Below are 17,407 nucleotides of genomic sequence, written 5' to 3' on the forward strand. Positions count from 1 at the left end.
ATCTCCAAAAAAATCGCTAGTTTTATTTAAATGTAGCTAAAATAGCTCCTTGTCGCAAAAAATAAAAAAAGTAGCAGCTACAATGAGAAAGTAGCTAAATTTGGCGACAAAATCCCCAAATTGGCAACACTGTCCTTGACCATGGCAGACAAGAAAACGACTGTGTGTGTGTAGAATATCAGCTCAGAGGAGAGAAATACAGTGACGTATCCTGAGCCACTATACTTTACTGGAGTTACAGATGATGAGACAGCAGTGTCTCATGTATTTAACACACACACACACACACACACATTATACATTTTGAAAATTAAACAGAAACAAAAAATGCACGATCCCATTCAAAAGCCTTATTTTGCAGCAAATTAGGCAGGCAGGATATGTATGTTTATTATTTCTAAATATCTGACTGTAGTGTAAAAACCTGAAATAGGAATGTGATAGCATTTATAGTAATTGTATTAGTATTTATTGAATAAATGCTTCAATTAATAACTCACGGCTATGAGTTATGAAGCTATGGAAAATAATTTACAAGGTTTTATAAGAGGGCAATTTGACTTGTAAAATTAAATGTTAGTTAAAAGCAAATAATCCAAGCCATATAGAAAATGTATTTAGACATGCAAAGGGTGTTTTATGACTTATTTATATGATGGGCTCTTTCTACATTATCGTTCTAAAGTTTGGGGTCTGTAAGTTGTTTTAATGTGTTTGAAAGTAGTCTTTTATGCTTACCAAGGTTGCATTTATTTGATCAAAAACAGTAAAAATAAAAGCTGTACTATTTTGAAATATTATTTAAAATCAATGGTTGATATTTTAATATATTTTAGAATGTAATTTATTTACATAAAGGAAAAGCTGAATTTTTAGCAGCCATTACTCTAGTTTTTAGCGTCACATGATTGTTCAGAAACCATTCTAATATGTTGATTTGATACTCAAAAACATTTATTATTATCACTCTTGTAAATGGTTGTGCTATTTATTTTTAAAAGCAACACTGGAGCCGAGAAAAAATTGCTTTTTGATTTTTTAATTGAGTTCTGTTTTTATTTATTTTTTCTTTCAATATTAATTTTCGCACTTTGATTTCTGAGCCAAACTCATCTGTCACAGGACAGAACATAATCTAAGAGATCCTGTTTCAGTCATAACTCAGTTTTGACCAAATGTGTAGTTACTGTCCTTTGCCTTTGTATGGCAGTGTAGTACAATAGACAAGAAACTGCAGAAAAGCATGGCTGTAAAGGACAATTGTGTATACCTGCCAGCTCCTTCAGTCGGTCCAGTGTGGGCAGTATGGGAGGATTCCTCTGTTGTAGAAAGAAAACTACCATGACCGTTAAAGAGAAGTTGGTGATCCATGCTCCTGGAATACTGCTTGTGATACTATGAGCCCGAGCCCAGCACCGCACGCTGAACACCAGATGCCGAACACGAGGGTCCAACTGGCCGTAGAGAAACAGCAGTTCTGAACTCTTCATCGCCACCCTGCACACATGACAACGTAAAATAAAACAAGACATGTACCTGGGTTTAGGACGGGATCACCAGTTTGATAAAAAAAATTGAAGAATATTTGGAAAACCAGTTTAAAAAAAAAATTGGAAGATGCTCCTCTCTTCAGCTGGTACTCCAGAGACAGTCCAGAGCCCTGTTTAAAACATTACTGTATAAACAATAAACTTGAAAAATATAACTGCTATTGTTCTAACCTTAATTGTAGAAATGTAATGTATATTTTTAACTGTGGACATAATCCTTAAGAACTGACCAGAACACTGAAGTTGGATTATTTAGTCATTTAATTGTAATATTTTTTAAATACACCTCCAAAAACAGACGAATAAAATTGCACTATAAAAGTTGTATTTCAAATATCTACTAATAAAAAAAATAGGCAAAAACAACAATAAATTAGATTTTCACTCTTCACACTAATCGAGTACTTAAAAGGACAGTTCACCCAGCAATGAATATTCTGTGATTCCAAAACTAAAACTACAATAATTCCTACAACTATATGACTGACTTTCTTCTGCAGAACAAAACAGAAGATATTTTGGTAAATGTCTCAGTGGTTTTTGTCCATACAATGGAAATCAATACTGATTGGCTACAAATGAAGAGTTTATTTGCAAAAAACATAACTTGTTTTATTGTGCTTTATTGTGTTAGTTAGCTGTATTTTTTAGCTATTTTACTTAACCAAAATAACCAAACTGCAGTTTGATTGAGATTAATTGGAATGCACAATGAAAAAACATGATTTTTGAAAATTGTTAAAAGCTGAGTTATCTGTTTTTGCAAATGAACTATTCAAATATTCTTCAAAATATCTTCATGTTCCAAGTCATTCAGGTTTGCAATGATGAATAAAAGATAGAATTTTGAGTTAACTATCCTAATCTACTTAGGTAGTCCACAGCACTGACCTTTTTCTGGCTTGTTGCATAGATCCCATCAAGGTCCAGAATCATGTCAACATCACAGCCCAGTTTGCCAAAGCTGTTGACAGAGGAGCCAAAAGGCCTGATAATGCATTCTGGGAAATATGCTCCAGCTATGTCTCGAAGCAGAGAACAAACAAGGAAGCGCAGACTGATGTTCTCTTCTGTGAGCTGCAAGGTCTCTGTCAGACACTGCAGTTGTTCATCTATCTGTAGAAGAAACGTGAAGAGAAGATACATATTTGAAGCTCCAACCAGCAGACATAAAAAGGAACTGCTAAACGCATCTCCCATTCCAATTTTTATCCTTTTCCATTAGCCACATCATATGTCTTTGTTTAAAAAAAATGAACATATCACCCAGAGAGGACTTACACTGTCCTTTTCCGAGAGCAGCTGAGTGATTTCATTGATGGATGGAGGGGACTGCTCCTTGAACTTGATCATGGGATGATTGCTCGACTGACTGCCTGGCCATTTTAATGACAGCAGGCGAGATTTGAAAGGCACTGAAGCTTCATGTTCAACAGCTGGTATATTAGTGCTCTCCTTCAATGAGGCAATGCTCTCTCTGCTGGAGAATTCAACTACTGCATTTGCTCCCTACAGAAAGAGAAACACATTATAAGCACAACAGTTCGGTCAGTTTCAGATCTTTGTGATCAAGCATCACAGGATTTCTAGATATTAAATTTGTCACAATTCCTATTTGTAACTTATAGTTCTGCAACACTTACGTAGCTATTGTAGAAGAAATGTTTGTTGACTGTCCCATGTTTAGACAGGTAATCTAAAAACTTCTTTTCGTTTATCTTAGGCGGACAGCTGATCAAAACAGACCTTTCAGCTTCTTCTCTTCTCTCCTCTTGGATTGCTTGAAATGTTTTACTCTCCTTGGCTTTCGTGAATAAAACGAAAGTGGAGCAAGAGGAAAGAGGCTTGAGCTACTGGACATGTAATGCACTTGCTATTTCCATCACGATTTTCACCATGAGACGACAACTTGGTATTTATTTTTAACATAAAATGGCAGCTTTTTATTATGATTATTATTATTATTTTTACAGCTGTCATTGCTATTACTTAATTGAAATCACTTGGTAAATGTCATGCTTACAGTACTACAGTAAAACAATGTTAGTTACCGGCTTTCGCTGTCTTGTTCTCTGTCTGGGCTTTGATTGCTGATGTAGAACGAAAGTGGAGCAAGAGGAAAGAGGCTTGAGCTACTGGACATGTAATGCACTTGCTATTTCCATCACGATTTTCACCATGAGACGACAACTTGGTATTTATTTTTAACATAAAATGGCAGCTTTTTATTATGATTATTATAATTTTTTTTTACAGCTGTCATTGCTATTACTTAATTGAAATCACTTGGTAAATGTCATGCTTACAGTACTACAGTAAAACAATGTTAGTTACCGGCTTTCGCTGTCTTCTTCTCTGTCTGGGCTTTGATTGCTGATGTAGTCGAAGTGAATCTTACTTGCGTTTGAGGTTCCAGTCCAAGACAAAATTTATCAAGCCCCCCTAAAGCCCTGAAACGTAACCTACACACGCCAAAGGAGGCCGCCATTGTTGATTTGAGACGGGCGCGTGCGTACACATTGGCTCTACGGTGGCTGTGAACGGACCTGCAGTGCTGCGTTTCGCATTTGGAAAAACCCGAAAAGGCCAGGCTGGAGATCACCAAATTTCAAAATACCTACTTGAAAATAGTGTTGGAGATTTTGACCCATTTCTGAATACTTTGAATTTGCTCACTGATTCGTTTAGTGACTTTTTCTGCAGGTTTACACGTTATGATCGTCACGCCAGTTGAGTCAGTCCATTCATTTTATTCACGGAGTCGTGAGCGAAAACGATTTATATGCCTAAAAGATTCATTTATAAACATCGGTTCGTTCATGAACATAAGCCAACTGACTTCTTACTTTTCAAAAACCCTTAGTTATGAGATAACACGTAGGCTACGTCTGCGAGATGTCCGTTAAAGTAGATCACTAGATCTGGAAAGCATCTGACAGATGTCTGTAAGATATCAGTTTTACATACATTCTAAATCATAAACATCTTAAAAACATAGACGTCTATATGACATCTGATGGGAAAAGTCCTATAGACATATTTGCAGATGAGCAAACACTCTAAAAAATAGGTCTTGCAGTCTATGTAAATGCAGATGTCAAATAGACGATCTCCGTCATGTGCTATCAGGGAAATTCAATCCCGTGACTCGTTCACCAAAAGATTCGTTCACTGACTCGTTTAGTGATCTTTTCTGCGAGTGTAAAAATTGTGATGTTAATTACTTGCCTATCATAACATGTCACAGGAATTAACGAAACGGCATTGTGCTAGGTCAGCGGACTTCACTAATTTATAACCAATAAAGTTTTTCACCTTGTACTGTATATCAAAGAAAGAGCACAAACGTGTGGGTCTTTCTTTATACCGGTTCATACTAGTTTATGCTTTTCTTTGCTATCGCAAGAACGTACAACTTTTCCCTCTTGCGTATCGTGAAGATGAAAGCGAATGACATCTTTTTATTCCACGGAACATTCTGATAGGGGACTGTGGCAAAATTAAAGCAGATACGTGACCTCCCAATGAGAAAATACCTCTCATTGAAAAGAGAAAACGAAACCGCGGTTGACGTAGGCGCAGCTCATGTTCATCTTATCTGCGCGCGTCAGTCTGTGAGAGCCTCAGTGGGAACTATGGACAATCAGTGAGCATGTGCCCTGCTGTGATCACACTGACCGAGAGGTAAGCAAACGACTGGGATTTCATGGATATTATATCGTTTTTTATACATTTCGAGCAGCTATTGCTTTTATAGTTTAAAATGTACACAGCAGGTCAATCAGGTTGGTTATTGGCAGTGTTGCGGCTGCCTATTTCTAGTCAGTCAGTGTTTCTGAATTTATTTTTTTATCAGTAATGATAAATTATTGTTGTTGTTGCTGCTATACATGCTTTTATTATTACTTAATGATTCCACATGAAGTAGCCTATAGAAGATGTGGTTGTCAGAATTTGTCAGCATTGTGTGTGTATTTAAATTGGGGGTCTGTCAAAACAGACAGTGAGTTTGTGCTTAAGGACCTTGAAAAGATCTTCAAGTTTCAATGTAAACGTTTTAGCTGCCATTTGTTTTGAAGAAGAAAGCCCATCTTGGGGTTTCCCACCCCTAAAAACCACCCCTCACTTGCAGGCAAAATAGAGCAAGCAAGCACATCAGGAAACATGCCTGACCACACCGTGAACATACATATGCATGCAAAACAAATGTATGCATGCACTAAATTACTTTAATGTTCTGTTTCTAATGATCAAACATTCTGTTGTAGGATTCAATCAAGGATGGAGTACGAGAATGAAAATGCTGGTATAGAACTGCTTCTTGCTCACATGAACATTGAAGACTTCATCCAAGAGGCAGAGAATTTCTACTGTGTTGGCGAGGAGGTGGAAGCAGGAGTTTCATTTGAAGAAAGTTTCTCGCAAGAAGACATGGATGAGATTGAGGAGACGCCACAGGATTTAATCTCACATGTGCAAAATCCTGGAAAGGTCCGTTACGGGACTGCATCCGACCTCCTGGACTTTGTAAATACGGTTTCAAACACCCCGTCCTCCTCTCTATTGGAGGTGGGTGAAGAAATGGGGGTTCTGCTAAACAAGGTAAGCTCTATAGGTGGTTATTTTTGATGACATAACATGCATAACATATATAGTAACAGTTGCAATGTACAGTTCGGTATTAAAGCATTATGTAAGTGAATGAATTGTTTAAACTGTGAGATTGTTGGCTCAATCAAAGCAACTCATATGATAAGAAAAGGTTACAAGTTGCGTTTAGCATTTGCAAAAACCCGAAAAGGCCAGGCTGGAGATCACCAAATTTCAAAATACCTACTTGAAAATAGTGTTGGAGATTTTGACCCATTTCCGAATACTTTGAATTTGCTCACCGATTCGTTTAGTGACATTTTCTGCAGGTTTACATGTTATGATCGTCACGCCAGTTGAGTCACAGTCCATTCATTTTATTCACGGAGTCGTGAGCGAAAACGAGTTATATGCCTAAAAGATTCATTTATAAACATCGGTTCGTTCATGAACATAAGCCAACTGACTTCTTACTTTTCAAAAACCCTTAGTTATGAGATAACACGTAGGCTACGTCTGCGAGATGTCCGTTAAAGTAGATCACTAGATCTGGAAAGCATCTGACAGATGTCTGTAAGATATCAGTTTTACATACATTCTAAATCATAAACATCTTAAAAACATAGACGTCTATATGACATCTGATGGGAAAAGTCCTATAGACATATTTGCAGATGAGCAAACACTCTAAAAAATAGGTCTTGCAGTCTATGTAAATGCAGATGTCAAATAGACGATCTCCGTCATGTGCTATCAGGGAAATTCAATCCCGTGACTCGTTCACCAAAAGATTCGTTCACTGACTCGTTTAGTGATCTTTTCTGCGAGTGTAAAAATTGTGATGTTAATTACTTGCCTATCATAACATGTCACAGGAATTAACGAAACGGCATTGTGCTAGGTCAGCGGACTTCACTAATTTATAACCAATAAAGTTTTTCACCTTGTACTGTATATCAAAGAAAGAGCACAAACGTGTGGGTCTTTCTTTATACCGGTTCATACTAGTTTATGCTTTTCTTTGCTATCGCAAGAACGTACAACTTTTCCCTCTTGCGTATCGTGAAGATGAAAGCGAATGACATCTTTTTATTCCACGGAACATTCTGATAGGGGACTGTGGCAAAATTAAAGCAGATACGTGACCTCCCAATGAGAAAATACCTCTCATTGAAAAGAGAAAACGAAACCGCGGTTGACGTAGGCGCAGCTCATGTTCATCTTATCTGCGCGCGTCAGTCTGTGAGAGCCTCAGTGGGAACTATGGACAATCAGTGAGCATGTGCCCTGCTGTGATCACACTGACCGAAAGGTAAGCAAACGACTGGGATTTCATGGATATTATATCGTTTTTTATACATTTCGAGCAGCTATTGCTTTTATAGTTTAAAATGTACACAGCAGGTCAATCAGGTTGGTTATTGGCAGTGTTGCGGCTGCCTATTTCTAGTCAGTCAGTGTTTCTGAATTTATTTTTTTATCAGTAATGATAAATTATTGTTGTTGTTGCTGCTATACATGCTTTTATTATTACTTAATGATTCCACATGAAGTAGCCTATAGAAGATGTGGTTGTCAGAATTTGTCAGCATTGTGTGTGTATTTAAATTGGGGGTCTGTCAAAACAGACAGTGAGTTTGTGCTTAAGGACCTTGAAAAGATCTTCAAGTTTCAATGTAAACGTTTTAGCTGCCATTTGTTTTGAAGAAGAAAGCCCATCTTGGGGTTTCCCACCCCTAAAAACCACCCCTCACTTGCAGGCAAAATAGAGCAAGCAAGCACATCAGGAAACATGCCTGACCACACCGTGAACATACATATGCATGCAAAACAAATGTATGCATGCACTAAATTACTTTAATGTTCTGTTTCTAATGATCAAACATTCTGTTGTAGGATTCAATCAAGGATGGAGTACGAGAATGAAAATGCTGGTATAGAACTGCTTCTTGCTCACATGAACATTGAAGACTTCATCCAAGAGGCAGAGAATTTCTACTGTGTTGGCGAGGAGGTGGAAGCAGGAGTTTCATTTGAAGAAAGTTTCTCGCAAGAAGACATGGATGAGATTGAGGAGACGCCACAGGATTTAATCTCACATGTGCAAAATCCTGGAAAGGTCCGTTACGGGACTGCATCCGACCTCCTGGACTTTGTAAATACGGTTTCAAACACCCCGTCCTCCTCTCTATTGGAGGTGGGTGAAGAAATGGGGGTTCTGCTAAACAAGGTAAGCTCTATAGGTGGTTATTTTTGATGACATAACATGCATAACATATATAGTAACAGTTGCAATGTACAGTTCGGTATTAAAGCATTATGTAAGTGAATGAATTGTTTAAACTGTGAGATTGTTGGCTCAATCAAAGCAACTCATATGATAAGAAAAGGTTACAAGTTGTCATAGCCTTACTCTCATGAACACCCTGATTTGTTCCTGCAGACAGACATGGTCATTAAGGAGGGGCATTATCGCATTGAATTGGACGTCCTTCTGTTTCCTTGGAAACTAACCTACAAGCCCCAAGGCCCTGGACACGTTCCCAAAGGCTCATTTGGGAAGGTCCACCTGGCTCAGGACACCAAAACTCGGAAGAGAATGGCATGCAAACTAGTAAGTCCGGGAATCCAGAGAATGTTATTTTCAGGAATCTCAACTTTTTTCTTTTTTGGCAAAGGTAGTTGTTTTCACTCCACTAGGAGGTTAGAATGGACATGACTTCCCTTCTGGGAATCTGTGTTCTGAAGCGAAAACACAGCTTGTTCAAAGTACTATGTTGAAAACAATTTAATAAGCAGAAAAAGAAGGATTTTAAACATGAAGTCAGTCATTGTCAGTCAGTCACAAACATATACTTTTCACGTGAAAATACAAGACAGAAGACATGTGATACTGCATGATTTATTCTTGTGATGATCTTATGCACCAGCATGTGAGGCCACAAGGCTTTATGTAGTGGAAAAATAATGGCTCTGAAAAGAGAAACGCTTCTTGTAGAAACTGTAGCAGCAATAAGAGAATATTTTGAAATGAGGAAGAGCACTTTTGGGAAATAACCCAATTCCCTTAAAATGTTTAGAGGGTCAGCGTGCAGCATGCAGTGTTTGAACAGAAACTGAGAATGGCTCTAACGCACACAGGAAGCTGACAGGAACGCCCCCGTGGAAACATGAAGCCCACAGAGACAGTGTCTCAACTGTGTGGCAGAGTGCAGATGTCAGAGGGAGAAGACATTTCAGACTTGTGGTCAATTTAACAGGTTGTTGCTGACTTGTACAAAAAAAAAATATTTACCATGTCATTGTGGCCTAACGTTTTGATCAAATACTTAGTGATAAAGGTGGTCAATGTCCAGTATAATCGAGTAATATAACTGTAGTTTGATACAGCATTACTTGGTGACTTTGTGAGTCATTGAATCATTAAATTAACCGATTTGTTAAAAAACACAAATTCATTTGGGAGGTTAACAAGCAACTGTCTTAATGAGTGAGTCATTACATAATTCATGTAACAGTTTCTTTCAAAAGCAGGGATTCATTCAGAAACGCCGGTCCATGCGTGTTTCTTGGAGACGCATGATGAAGTTCCAAACGTAGGTCAGGGAGGAGCCAAATCATTCAGTCCTGTCAATCATCATTACGAGCCTACTGTATATACTTATAAATATACATTTAAAATTTGCTAAAAAATGTGCATTATCCATTGACAGAGATGTTGGTAGATTTTGGAAATACTGTTAATCGTTCAAGTGGGCATGAATATAATAAACAATCAAAACAGACACATATATAATAAGCCTGGTGTATATATTAATCCTTAACTACTAATAATTCAGTACTTTGGAAATCAGTGTGGCAGTGTGATTCTAGTAATTAATATTGTGAAAGTATATGGGGAAATGTGCAGATCATAGATAGGCAGAATGTACATATTTTACAGTGTTGGTTCTACCTTCTCTAAGCCATCTGCATTTAGTCTTTCTTTTCAAATTATTAGCATATATGAATGCTTAAATAGCATCTATGCATATAAGTATAATGAGCAAGCTCATTTTTGGTGCACTTCCAAAATGTCTGAAATTTATAAGTTAGGTGTACTTTCTCTCCAGATTCCTGTGGAACATTTCAAGCCTGCAGATGTGGAAATCCAAGCCCGGTTCCGTCACGAGAACATAGCAGAGCTGTATGGGGCATTGATGTGGGAGCAGACGGTGCATTTGTTCATGGAAGCGGGTGAAGGGGGCTCGGTTCTGGAGAAGCTGGATAGCTGTGGTCAAATGAAGTTCTGGAGAAGCTGGATAGCTGTGGTCCAATGAGAGAGTTCGAGATCATTTGGGTCTCTCAGCAGGTTCTGCGAGGCCTGGAGTACTTGCACTCTCACAAGATCATACACCACGACATCAAACGTAAGAGCTTTGGATTGCATCATAAAGGATTTTTTTTCTGAAATATCTCTGCAGTTTCCTGCCAAACTGATTGTTTATGACCACTTTACCTCAGCTGCTCTGAATTGAATGTTCAAAACACATTTCAAAAGAAGGGTCAAAAGCAGTTCAGTGCTTTTTTCTTTGCAAACCACAGACACACCAAACCACTGTTATTTCCCCCCTAAATGCAACAGAGGTGCTCTGTAGGTAAATCAGATAATGACTGTGTGGTCAAGGAAGGTATTTCGCTTATTTGACGGAACTTAAAATGAGGCCATCAAGAGGAAGCAGCGATGTTAAATGATTGACAGAGAATCGGCCACAGGCTAGAGAAGTGTTTTTAGTTTATGCCCATCAAAGAAGAGGAACACAACATAATTTAATATGGTAGGGTTGTGGCCAACAACATTCTGCTGCTGTTTAGTCATACGCAGGAGCCAATCAGCGCTGCAGCTCATGACTTCTCAAGCGGCTGGAATTTCCAGTCAGGAGAGCGAGAGCAGGAAGAGATAGACGTGATTACACAAATGTATTACTTTCAAAGGCTTATTCAACAGGCAACCCATCTAGTGTTTTCAAATTTCAGTAAGACTGAGAGAGTAACGTGAAATGAGTGACCAATCATAGTAGTCTGCTTTGTGGTTTTGAGGACTGGCTTTTTGACATTTGGCTTGGAGAGGAAACATGTTATTTCAAGCAGTGTGAAATATGGAGGGAAAGCAAGAAAAGGGGGTTTTGAGACTTCTGATGACCTGTTCATCAACTATTCAAGCCACCCCATGAGTAATGACCTTACTCCGCTTCCGGAAAACAACACCTTGCTGCATTAGTCTCGCTATGCAGCACAAACAAGAACTGAACAACCTATATTTTGCAGAAGTTACTGTAACCTCAAATATTACTACACACTTCTGAATGTTGTTGTTTTTTTTTAGCTTACCTAAATTTCATTTTTGTCCTTGCAGCCAGTAATATTGTGCTGATGTCAGCAAAAGCCGTGCTGGTGGACTTTGGGCTTACAGTACAGATGAAGGATGATGTATATGTTCCTCGGGACTTACGTGGCACTGAGGTGAGTATGTTTGAGGTCACTTTGCACACTTAAATTTTTCCATATTTGGTCAGCCACTGTGTTGTGACTAAAAATTAGTTTAGTCTATATTGAGATACAATGCGGAATTTGTCAGTTCCTGTTTGTGCTGATGGCAGATGTGCTTTAGAAAGTCATAAATATGCATTGTCTTATGGTGTGTACATTTTTAAAAATATTTCAATGGTGATTCTGAAAGGAGATCTGAAAAGCCAGAAGGCACGTGCGCGCACAGACACACTCCCCCTCCCCCTCCCCCTCTTAGCTGACATTCTGTTCCCTAGCAAACTCTGGGAAAGGCCCAAAAGGACACATGCACATTAGCTGCCTCAGTGTTGACATTTTGCCCCACTTGGAAAGTCCAGCATGCCTTGTTGACCAGCACTGAAGATTCCCCACAAAGAAAAATAAAGTTGTTTACTGTATGGCAGTACAGTGAGCAGTAGTGTTGGGCGATATGGTCATTTTTCAAATCGTCATATCGAGCGCCAGTCAGATCACCGATAGACGATATTATCGTGCATTTCAAGAGAGAGACTCTCTGTACTTGTCATAGGCTATTTCATAACAATTTGGTGTTTTAAACCGCAAGAGAGAGGGAGCCTATGGAAGCACCACGAATCTAAATAATATACTTTCAAACATACTGATAAACTAACATGTTAAATACAACAATATTTAAAACAGCTAGTTCATATATATTCGGACACAACAGTCATACATCGCTAGCACCGCGCGTCCTGTGACAAGTTTGCCGCATCGACGCTAGGCAGCTATCAGTCTGGTCTGCAAAATCAGTCAATGGTGAAAATCAAAAGTAGATTTATTTTAAAGACCAACAGTTTAACACTAAATATTGGACATAAACGAACATGTTAAATATAAAGTATTTAAAACAAGTAAGTTCATATATTTGGAGTAAAGTTCAATTAAACGGATACATCAGTCATACAGAGCTCCGGACCGCGTGCCCCATGACGAACCCGACACACTGCCACAGAGACAAGAATGAGATGCGTTCTAACATAACTGTGGCATTAAACTCAGTTAGTGAGGGCTCGGTTAAAATATTGCACATATATAGGCCGTTCAGATTACTTGTTAAAGTGCAACGAAATACGTTATATCAGCAGACGATATGTATCTGTGTTTGTGGTTGGAGACTCCTTCACCGGCTACATGCTCTTCTTTTGCGCGCGCACGCGCGTGTGTGTGTGTGTGTGTGAAATACAGTGCTGAATGAAAAAGCGGGGCAATTTGATAATAATAGCCGAATTATAATGGGCCGCCTAATAATAATAATTATTATTATTATTATTGTTGTTATTATTAATAATTCATTAATAGGAGAATGAGCCTAATATCGTTTTGACTATCGACAAAGACATCTGCTATCATCGATACACGATACTATCGTCTATCGGCACAACCCTAGTTGAGCAGCTCACCAGATGTTCACTAGATCATTTGCCTATTACATCAGAAGTTGTTTTTCATATTTGCCTATTACATCAGAAGTTGTTTTTCATATTTATATTATTCAGAGTGACTGAACAGTAGAAAGCAGCCAGTCCAGTCCAGTATTCATTGCACAAAACTGAATAAAAACAAGTTGCTGCAAATTCTGTTGAAAGCCTCTGCATATGTGAATTCTGAGCTTATTGTTTTTTTTTTCTGTACAGATGTATATGAGTCCAGAGTTGGTTTTATGTCGAGGACACAACACCAAGACTGACATCTACAGTCTGGGAACCACAATCATACACATGCTGAGTGGAAGTCCTCCATCTATAGTCCTAACATAACTGTGGCATTAAACTCAGTTAATGAGGGCTCGGTAAAAATAGTGCACATATATAGGCCATTTAGATTACTTGTTAAAGTGCAATGAAATACCTTATATCAGCAGACGATATGTGTCTGTGTTTGTGGTTGGAGACTCCTTCATGTGCGTGTGTGTCTAATACAGTGCTGAATGAAAAAGCGGGGCAATTTGATAATAATAGCCGAATTATAATGGGCCGCCTAATAATAATAATTATTATTATTATTATTGTTGTTATTATTAATAATTCATTAATAGGAGAATGAGCCTAATATCGTTTTGACTATCGACAAAGACATCTGCTATCATCGATACACGATACTATCGTCTATCGGCACAACCCTAGTTGAGCAGCTCACCAGATGTTCACTAGATCATTTGCCTATTACATCAGAAGTTGTTTTTCATATTTGCCTATTACATCAGAAGTTGTTTTTCATATTTGCCTATTACATCAGAAGTTGTTTTTCATATTTATATTATTCAGAGTGACTGAACAGTAGAAAGCAGCCAGTCCAGTCCAGTATTCATTGCACAAAACTGAATAAAAACAAGTTGCTGCAAATTCTGTTGAAAGCCTCTGCATATGTGAATTCTGAGCTTATTGTTTTTTTTTTCTGTACAGATGTATATGAGTCCAGAGTTGGTTTTATGTCGAGGACACAACACCAAGACTGACATCTACAGTCTGGGAACCACAATCATACACATGCTGAGTGGAAGCCCTCCATGGGTTAGGAGATATCCCAGAACAGCCTACCCCTCATACCTTTACATAGTGAGTGTGCTTATACGATATGATAAAAATGCATTGAACTGCTTGCTCTTTTAATTGTATTTTGTTTGTATGTAATTTACTGCAACAGTATAGGGGGAGTCCCTGAACGTGGCAAAACCTGAAACTGACTATATACATTAACCACAGAGCAAAACACATAAATGCCATGCAGGCTGATGTCATAACTTCATGACATAAGGGCCTCTATTAGCACAGCATGTCTCATGCTGATTCTGTATAATTTTAATAATAACAATTATAATAAGTCTGTATAATTTATTTAATTAATTATTATTATTAAATTTTTTTTAGCTTTTGCTCATTTAGTTTTTTTATTTATTTATTTGTTTCATTTAAACATTATGGCACTTCTGTACCATTTTAATAATTATTAATAATCGCGTATAATATTATTTATAGCCTTTTTAAATTAGGTTTTTTTTCTCTTTTAGGTTTTCTTTTTCCGTTTAAACTTCTGTAAAGCAAAGGATGCTAATTCTGTATAATTGTAATAATAATAAAAATTTTGTATAATATTTTTTATAGTCTTTTTTCTTTATTAGTTCTTTAAATGTTTCTCTTTATTATTTTTCCTTTTATTTTTTCTCTTTAAACCGCTATATAGCAAAGTATGCTAATTTTGTAATCATTCTCTAAACATATTTTTATATCAAGTTTTTTTGTTGTTGTTTGTTTTAGACACTATAAAGCAAAGGATCACAAGATCTAAATCAAAACAAAAAAACTAATATCAGCAGTTTAAGCTTCCCCTGTGTTGCAGATTAGTTTGCATGTTTAAATTTAAGAGTTGCCCATGTAATGGAAACAGACAGCTGGCTCTATACAAAATTATTTTTGTGTTCAACATTTGCACTGCAGCCCAACTGGTTTCAGTTCCCTTTTCACACACTACAGTTCCTTTTCATGTAAATTCATGTACAGTGTCTCTTTGCATGTGGCTGCTTGTGAATGCACCTGTGCCGCCATTGATTTTCACAATCTCTGTTTGCAGATCCACAAACAGGCTCCTCCTCTGGAGGACATACCTGAAAGCTGTAGCCCCGCGATGCGGAGGCTCCTGGAGCATGCACTCGATAGGGTCCCTGCACGGAGGAGCTCTGCCACAGAATTACTAAACGAGGAGGCCCTCCATCCTTCTCGGGAAGACCAGCCGCGCTGTTGGAGTCTGGATTCTGCACTGGAGGAAGGCACACATCCACTGCTGCGACAGCACAGTCAGCTTTCAGACAGCACCCAAGGTACGTCACACAGCACACACACACACACACAAAGCATACCATGTCAAATTCACTTAATTGCATGCTTGAGATCCTTTACTCTTCTATTTTCAGATTCTTCCTTGTACACTGAGGATTCTGGGCACTCGAAGAAAAAAGGATCCCTCTATGTAGATCTGGGCGCCTTGGCTGGCTACTACAATCTGGTTAGAGGGCCACCATCTAGTGAATATGGCTAATTAAGGTGGATTTTTGCTGAGGACCAATGGGGTACTTGTATCAGAATTGCATAGATAGATCATTTCCGTGGAGCTGAATTAATCCACAAGAGGATTCAGAATATACTGTATGGTGTCCTAAATGAGGACAGTCTACGCTGATTGGACAGTGTTTGGACATGAGCTGTCCAATTAGAGATGGACTTCTTGAAGAGAAGACAGACTTGTGGTTTTTATTGTTTGATGAACAGTTTGAGAGGTGTGGTTTTGTTAATGCAGTTCCTTGTCTGTGTTTTGAGAGCATGAATATATCATATGTATATGAAATGCATACTAGGGATGCACCAATATTGAAATCTGGCCAATATAGAAAAGCCTATAATTATTTTTCTGTTATAGATGATAAAAATAAATGGCTGATTTTACAATCATACACTATTTTGTTTAAAAAAAACATTTAGGCATCACAACATTATAATATACAGTATGAAAATGCATATTCATTTTGAGACTTGCTAAAAGCCACATTCAATAGTGATTTAAAATTATTAGTGTTTTTATAAATAAACTTTAAGCAAGCTATAGATGATGCTAAAGGTAATCGAAATGCAAAAAAATAAAAAAACAATGTGCATGAACAATTACAAATCTTAATATTGACTGTGCATCCCTATAATACAGACTAATATTTTCTAATATTTTGTCATATATATATATATATATATATATATAATTGCAGATCACTGTAGCTGTGCTAGGTGTATTGATTATGTATTCCATATATGATCACATAAGGGGCAGGCCCTAATGAGAGTAAATCTGTGCTTTGAAATATGCTGAAATATTCATGAAAATTATTCATATTATACTAAATTATCATTGCTTAATGTTTTTATTTTCAGATTTTTGACCATTGCAGTGCTATGTATGTTAACAACATATGTATCTCCAGTGAACTACAAAGGCAGGCCTGTGTTATCGGAAACTATATGCGTTCTGACCTACATTTGTTGTTTTTTTGTGTGGAATATTATTCATAATATGTGTGAGCCTATTGAATTTGAATATTTGACCACTGACATTAGCCTGTCTGTGCCCTTTAGTAACTCATTTCAGTAAATATTTTCAGTTTAATGTTTATTTGTTAAAATTATTATTAATGTATATTTGCAATCCCCATGTGAGTGCCATGTCTTTAAATAGCTTTACCTGAGATCCCTTGATAATACAATCATTGTAAAAATAAGAGTTGCCAAAAAGCACACTACTTTTTTTCCTCACAGGAAGTGTTTTCAGATGATACGGAAAATAATCTCAGGGTTTTATTCCCATGGAATGTTTTTGTTGAGTAGTTGCAATGCAAGACAATGAAATGTGCACTCAGACAAAAATGTAATCGATCCTCCATATAAACCTAATGTTTTTAATTAATAAAAATTGACTCCATAAACATGTTGAGACACCAAAGCAATTTAGTTGTCTGTACATCTGTATGAAAGCTCCAGTCTGCATATTCTTGTCCAAAAATGAAAAATATTGCACATATTAGCTTATTATTTGTATTTGCTAAAATCAGCATATTAGCAGCCTTTCATGTGTTGATACATCGAATAAATATGTAAAGCCAATATGCTGTCAATTTTGCTTTTATTTGATGACTATTTTATCAGAATTTATAATCTAAGGTT

At 37.4% G+C, this 17,407-nt stretch overlaps 2 protein-coding genes across 2 annotated transcripts; one reads left to right on the forward strand and one right to left on the reverse strand.

Moving 5' to 3' along the window:
* Positions 1 to 1,395: 1,395 nt before the first annotated feature.
* On the reverse strand, positions 1,396 to 4,038 carry LOC107749380 (poly(A) RNA polymerase, mitochondrial-like). The gene is made up of 7 exons (XM_016564525.1): positions 4,017 to 4,038; positions 3,602 to 3,682; positions 3,194 to 3,354; positions 2,832 to 3,059; positions 2,442 to 2,666; positions 1,595 to 1,660; positions 1,396 to 1,497 (listed from the first exon to the last, which is right to left on the reverse strand). Exons 1-7 carry the CDS (start codon positions 4,036 to 4,038, stop codon positions 1,396 to 1,398), a joined length of 885 nt encoding a protein of 294 aa, XP_016420011.1.
* A 3,172-nt stretch (positions 4,039 to 7,210) lies between these two features.
* On the forward strand, positions 7,211 to 17,110 carry LOC107749374 (mitogen-activated protein kinase kinase kinase 8-like). Its single transcript, XM_016564514.1, has 9 exons — positions 7,211 to 7,452; positions 8,037 to 8,370; positions 8,584 to 8,754; positions 10,253 to 10,425; positions 10,461 to 10,549; positions 11,536 to 11,642; positions 14,111 to 14,263; positions 15,276 to 15,522; positions 15,616 to 17,110. Exons 1-9 carry the CDS (start codon positions 7,421 to 7,423, stop codon positions 15,738 to 15,740), a joined length of 1,431 nt encoding a protein of 476 aa, XP_016420000.1. The 5' UTR covers positions 7,211 to 7,420; the 3' UTR covers positions 15,741 to 17,110.
* The last annotated feature ends 297 nt before the right edge of the window (positions 17,111 to 17,407 follow it).

The sequence above is a fragment of the Sinocyclocheilus rhinocerous genome, unplaced genomic scaffold, assembly GCF_001515625.1.
Source record: "Sinocyclocheilus rhinocerous isolate Xijiao unplaced genomic scaffold, SAMN03320098_v1.1 scaffold650, whole genome shotgun sequence".
Classification (NCBI taxonomy): domain Eukaryota; kingdom Metazoa; phylum Chordata; class Actinopteri; order Cypriniformes; family Cyprinidae; genus Sinocyclocheilus; species Sinocyclocheilus rhinocerous.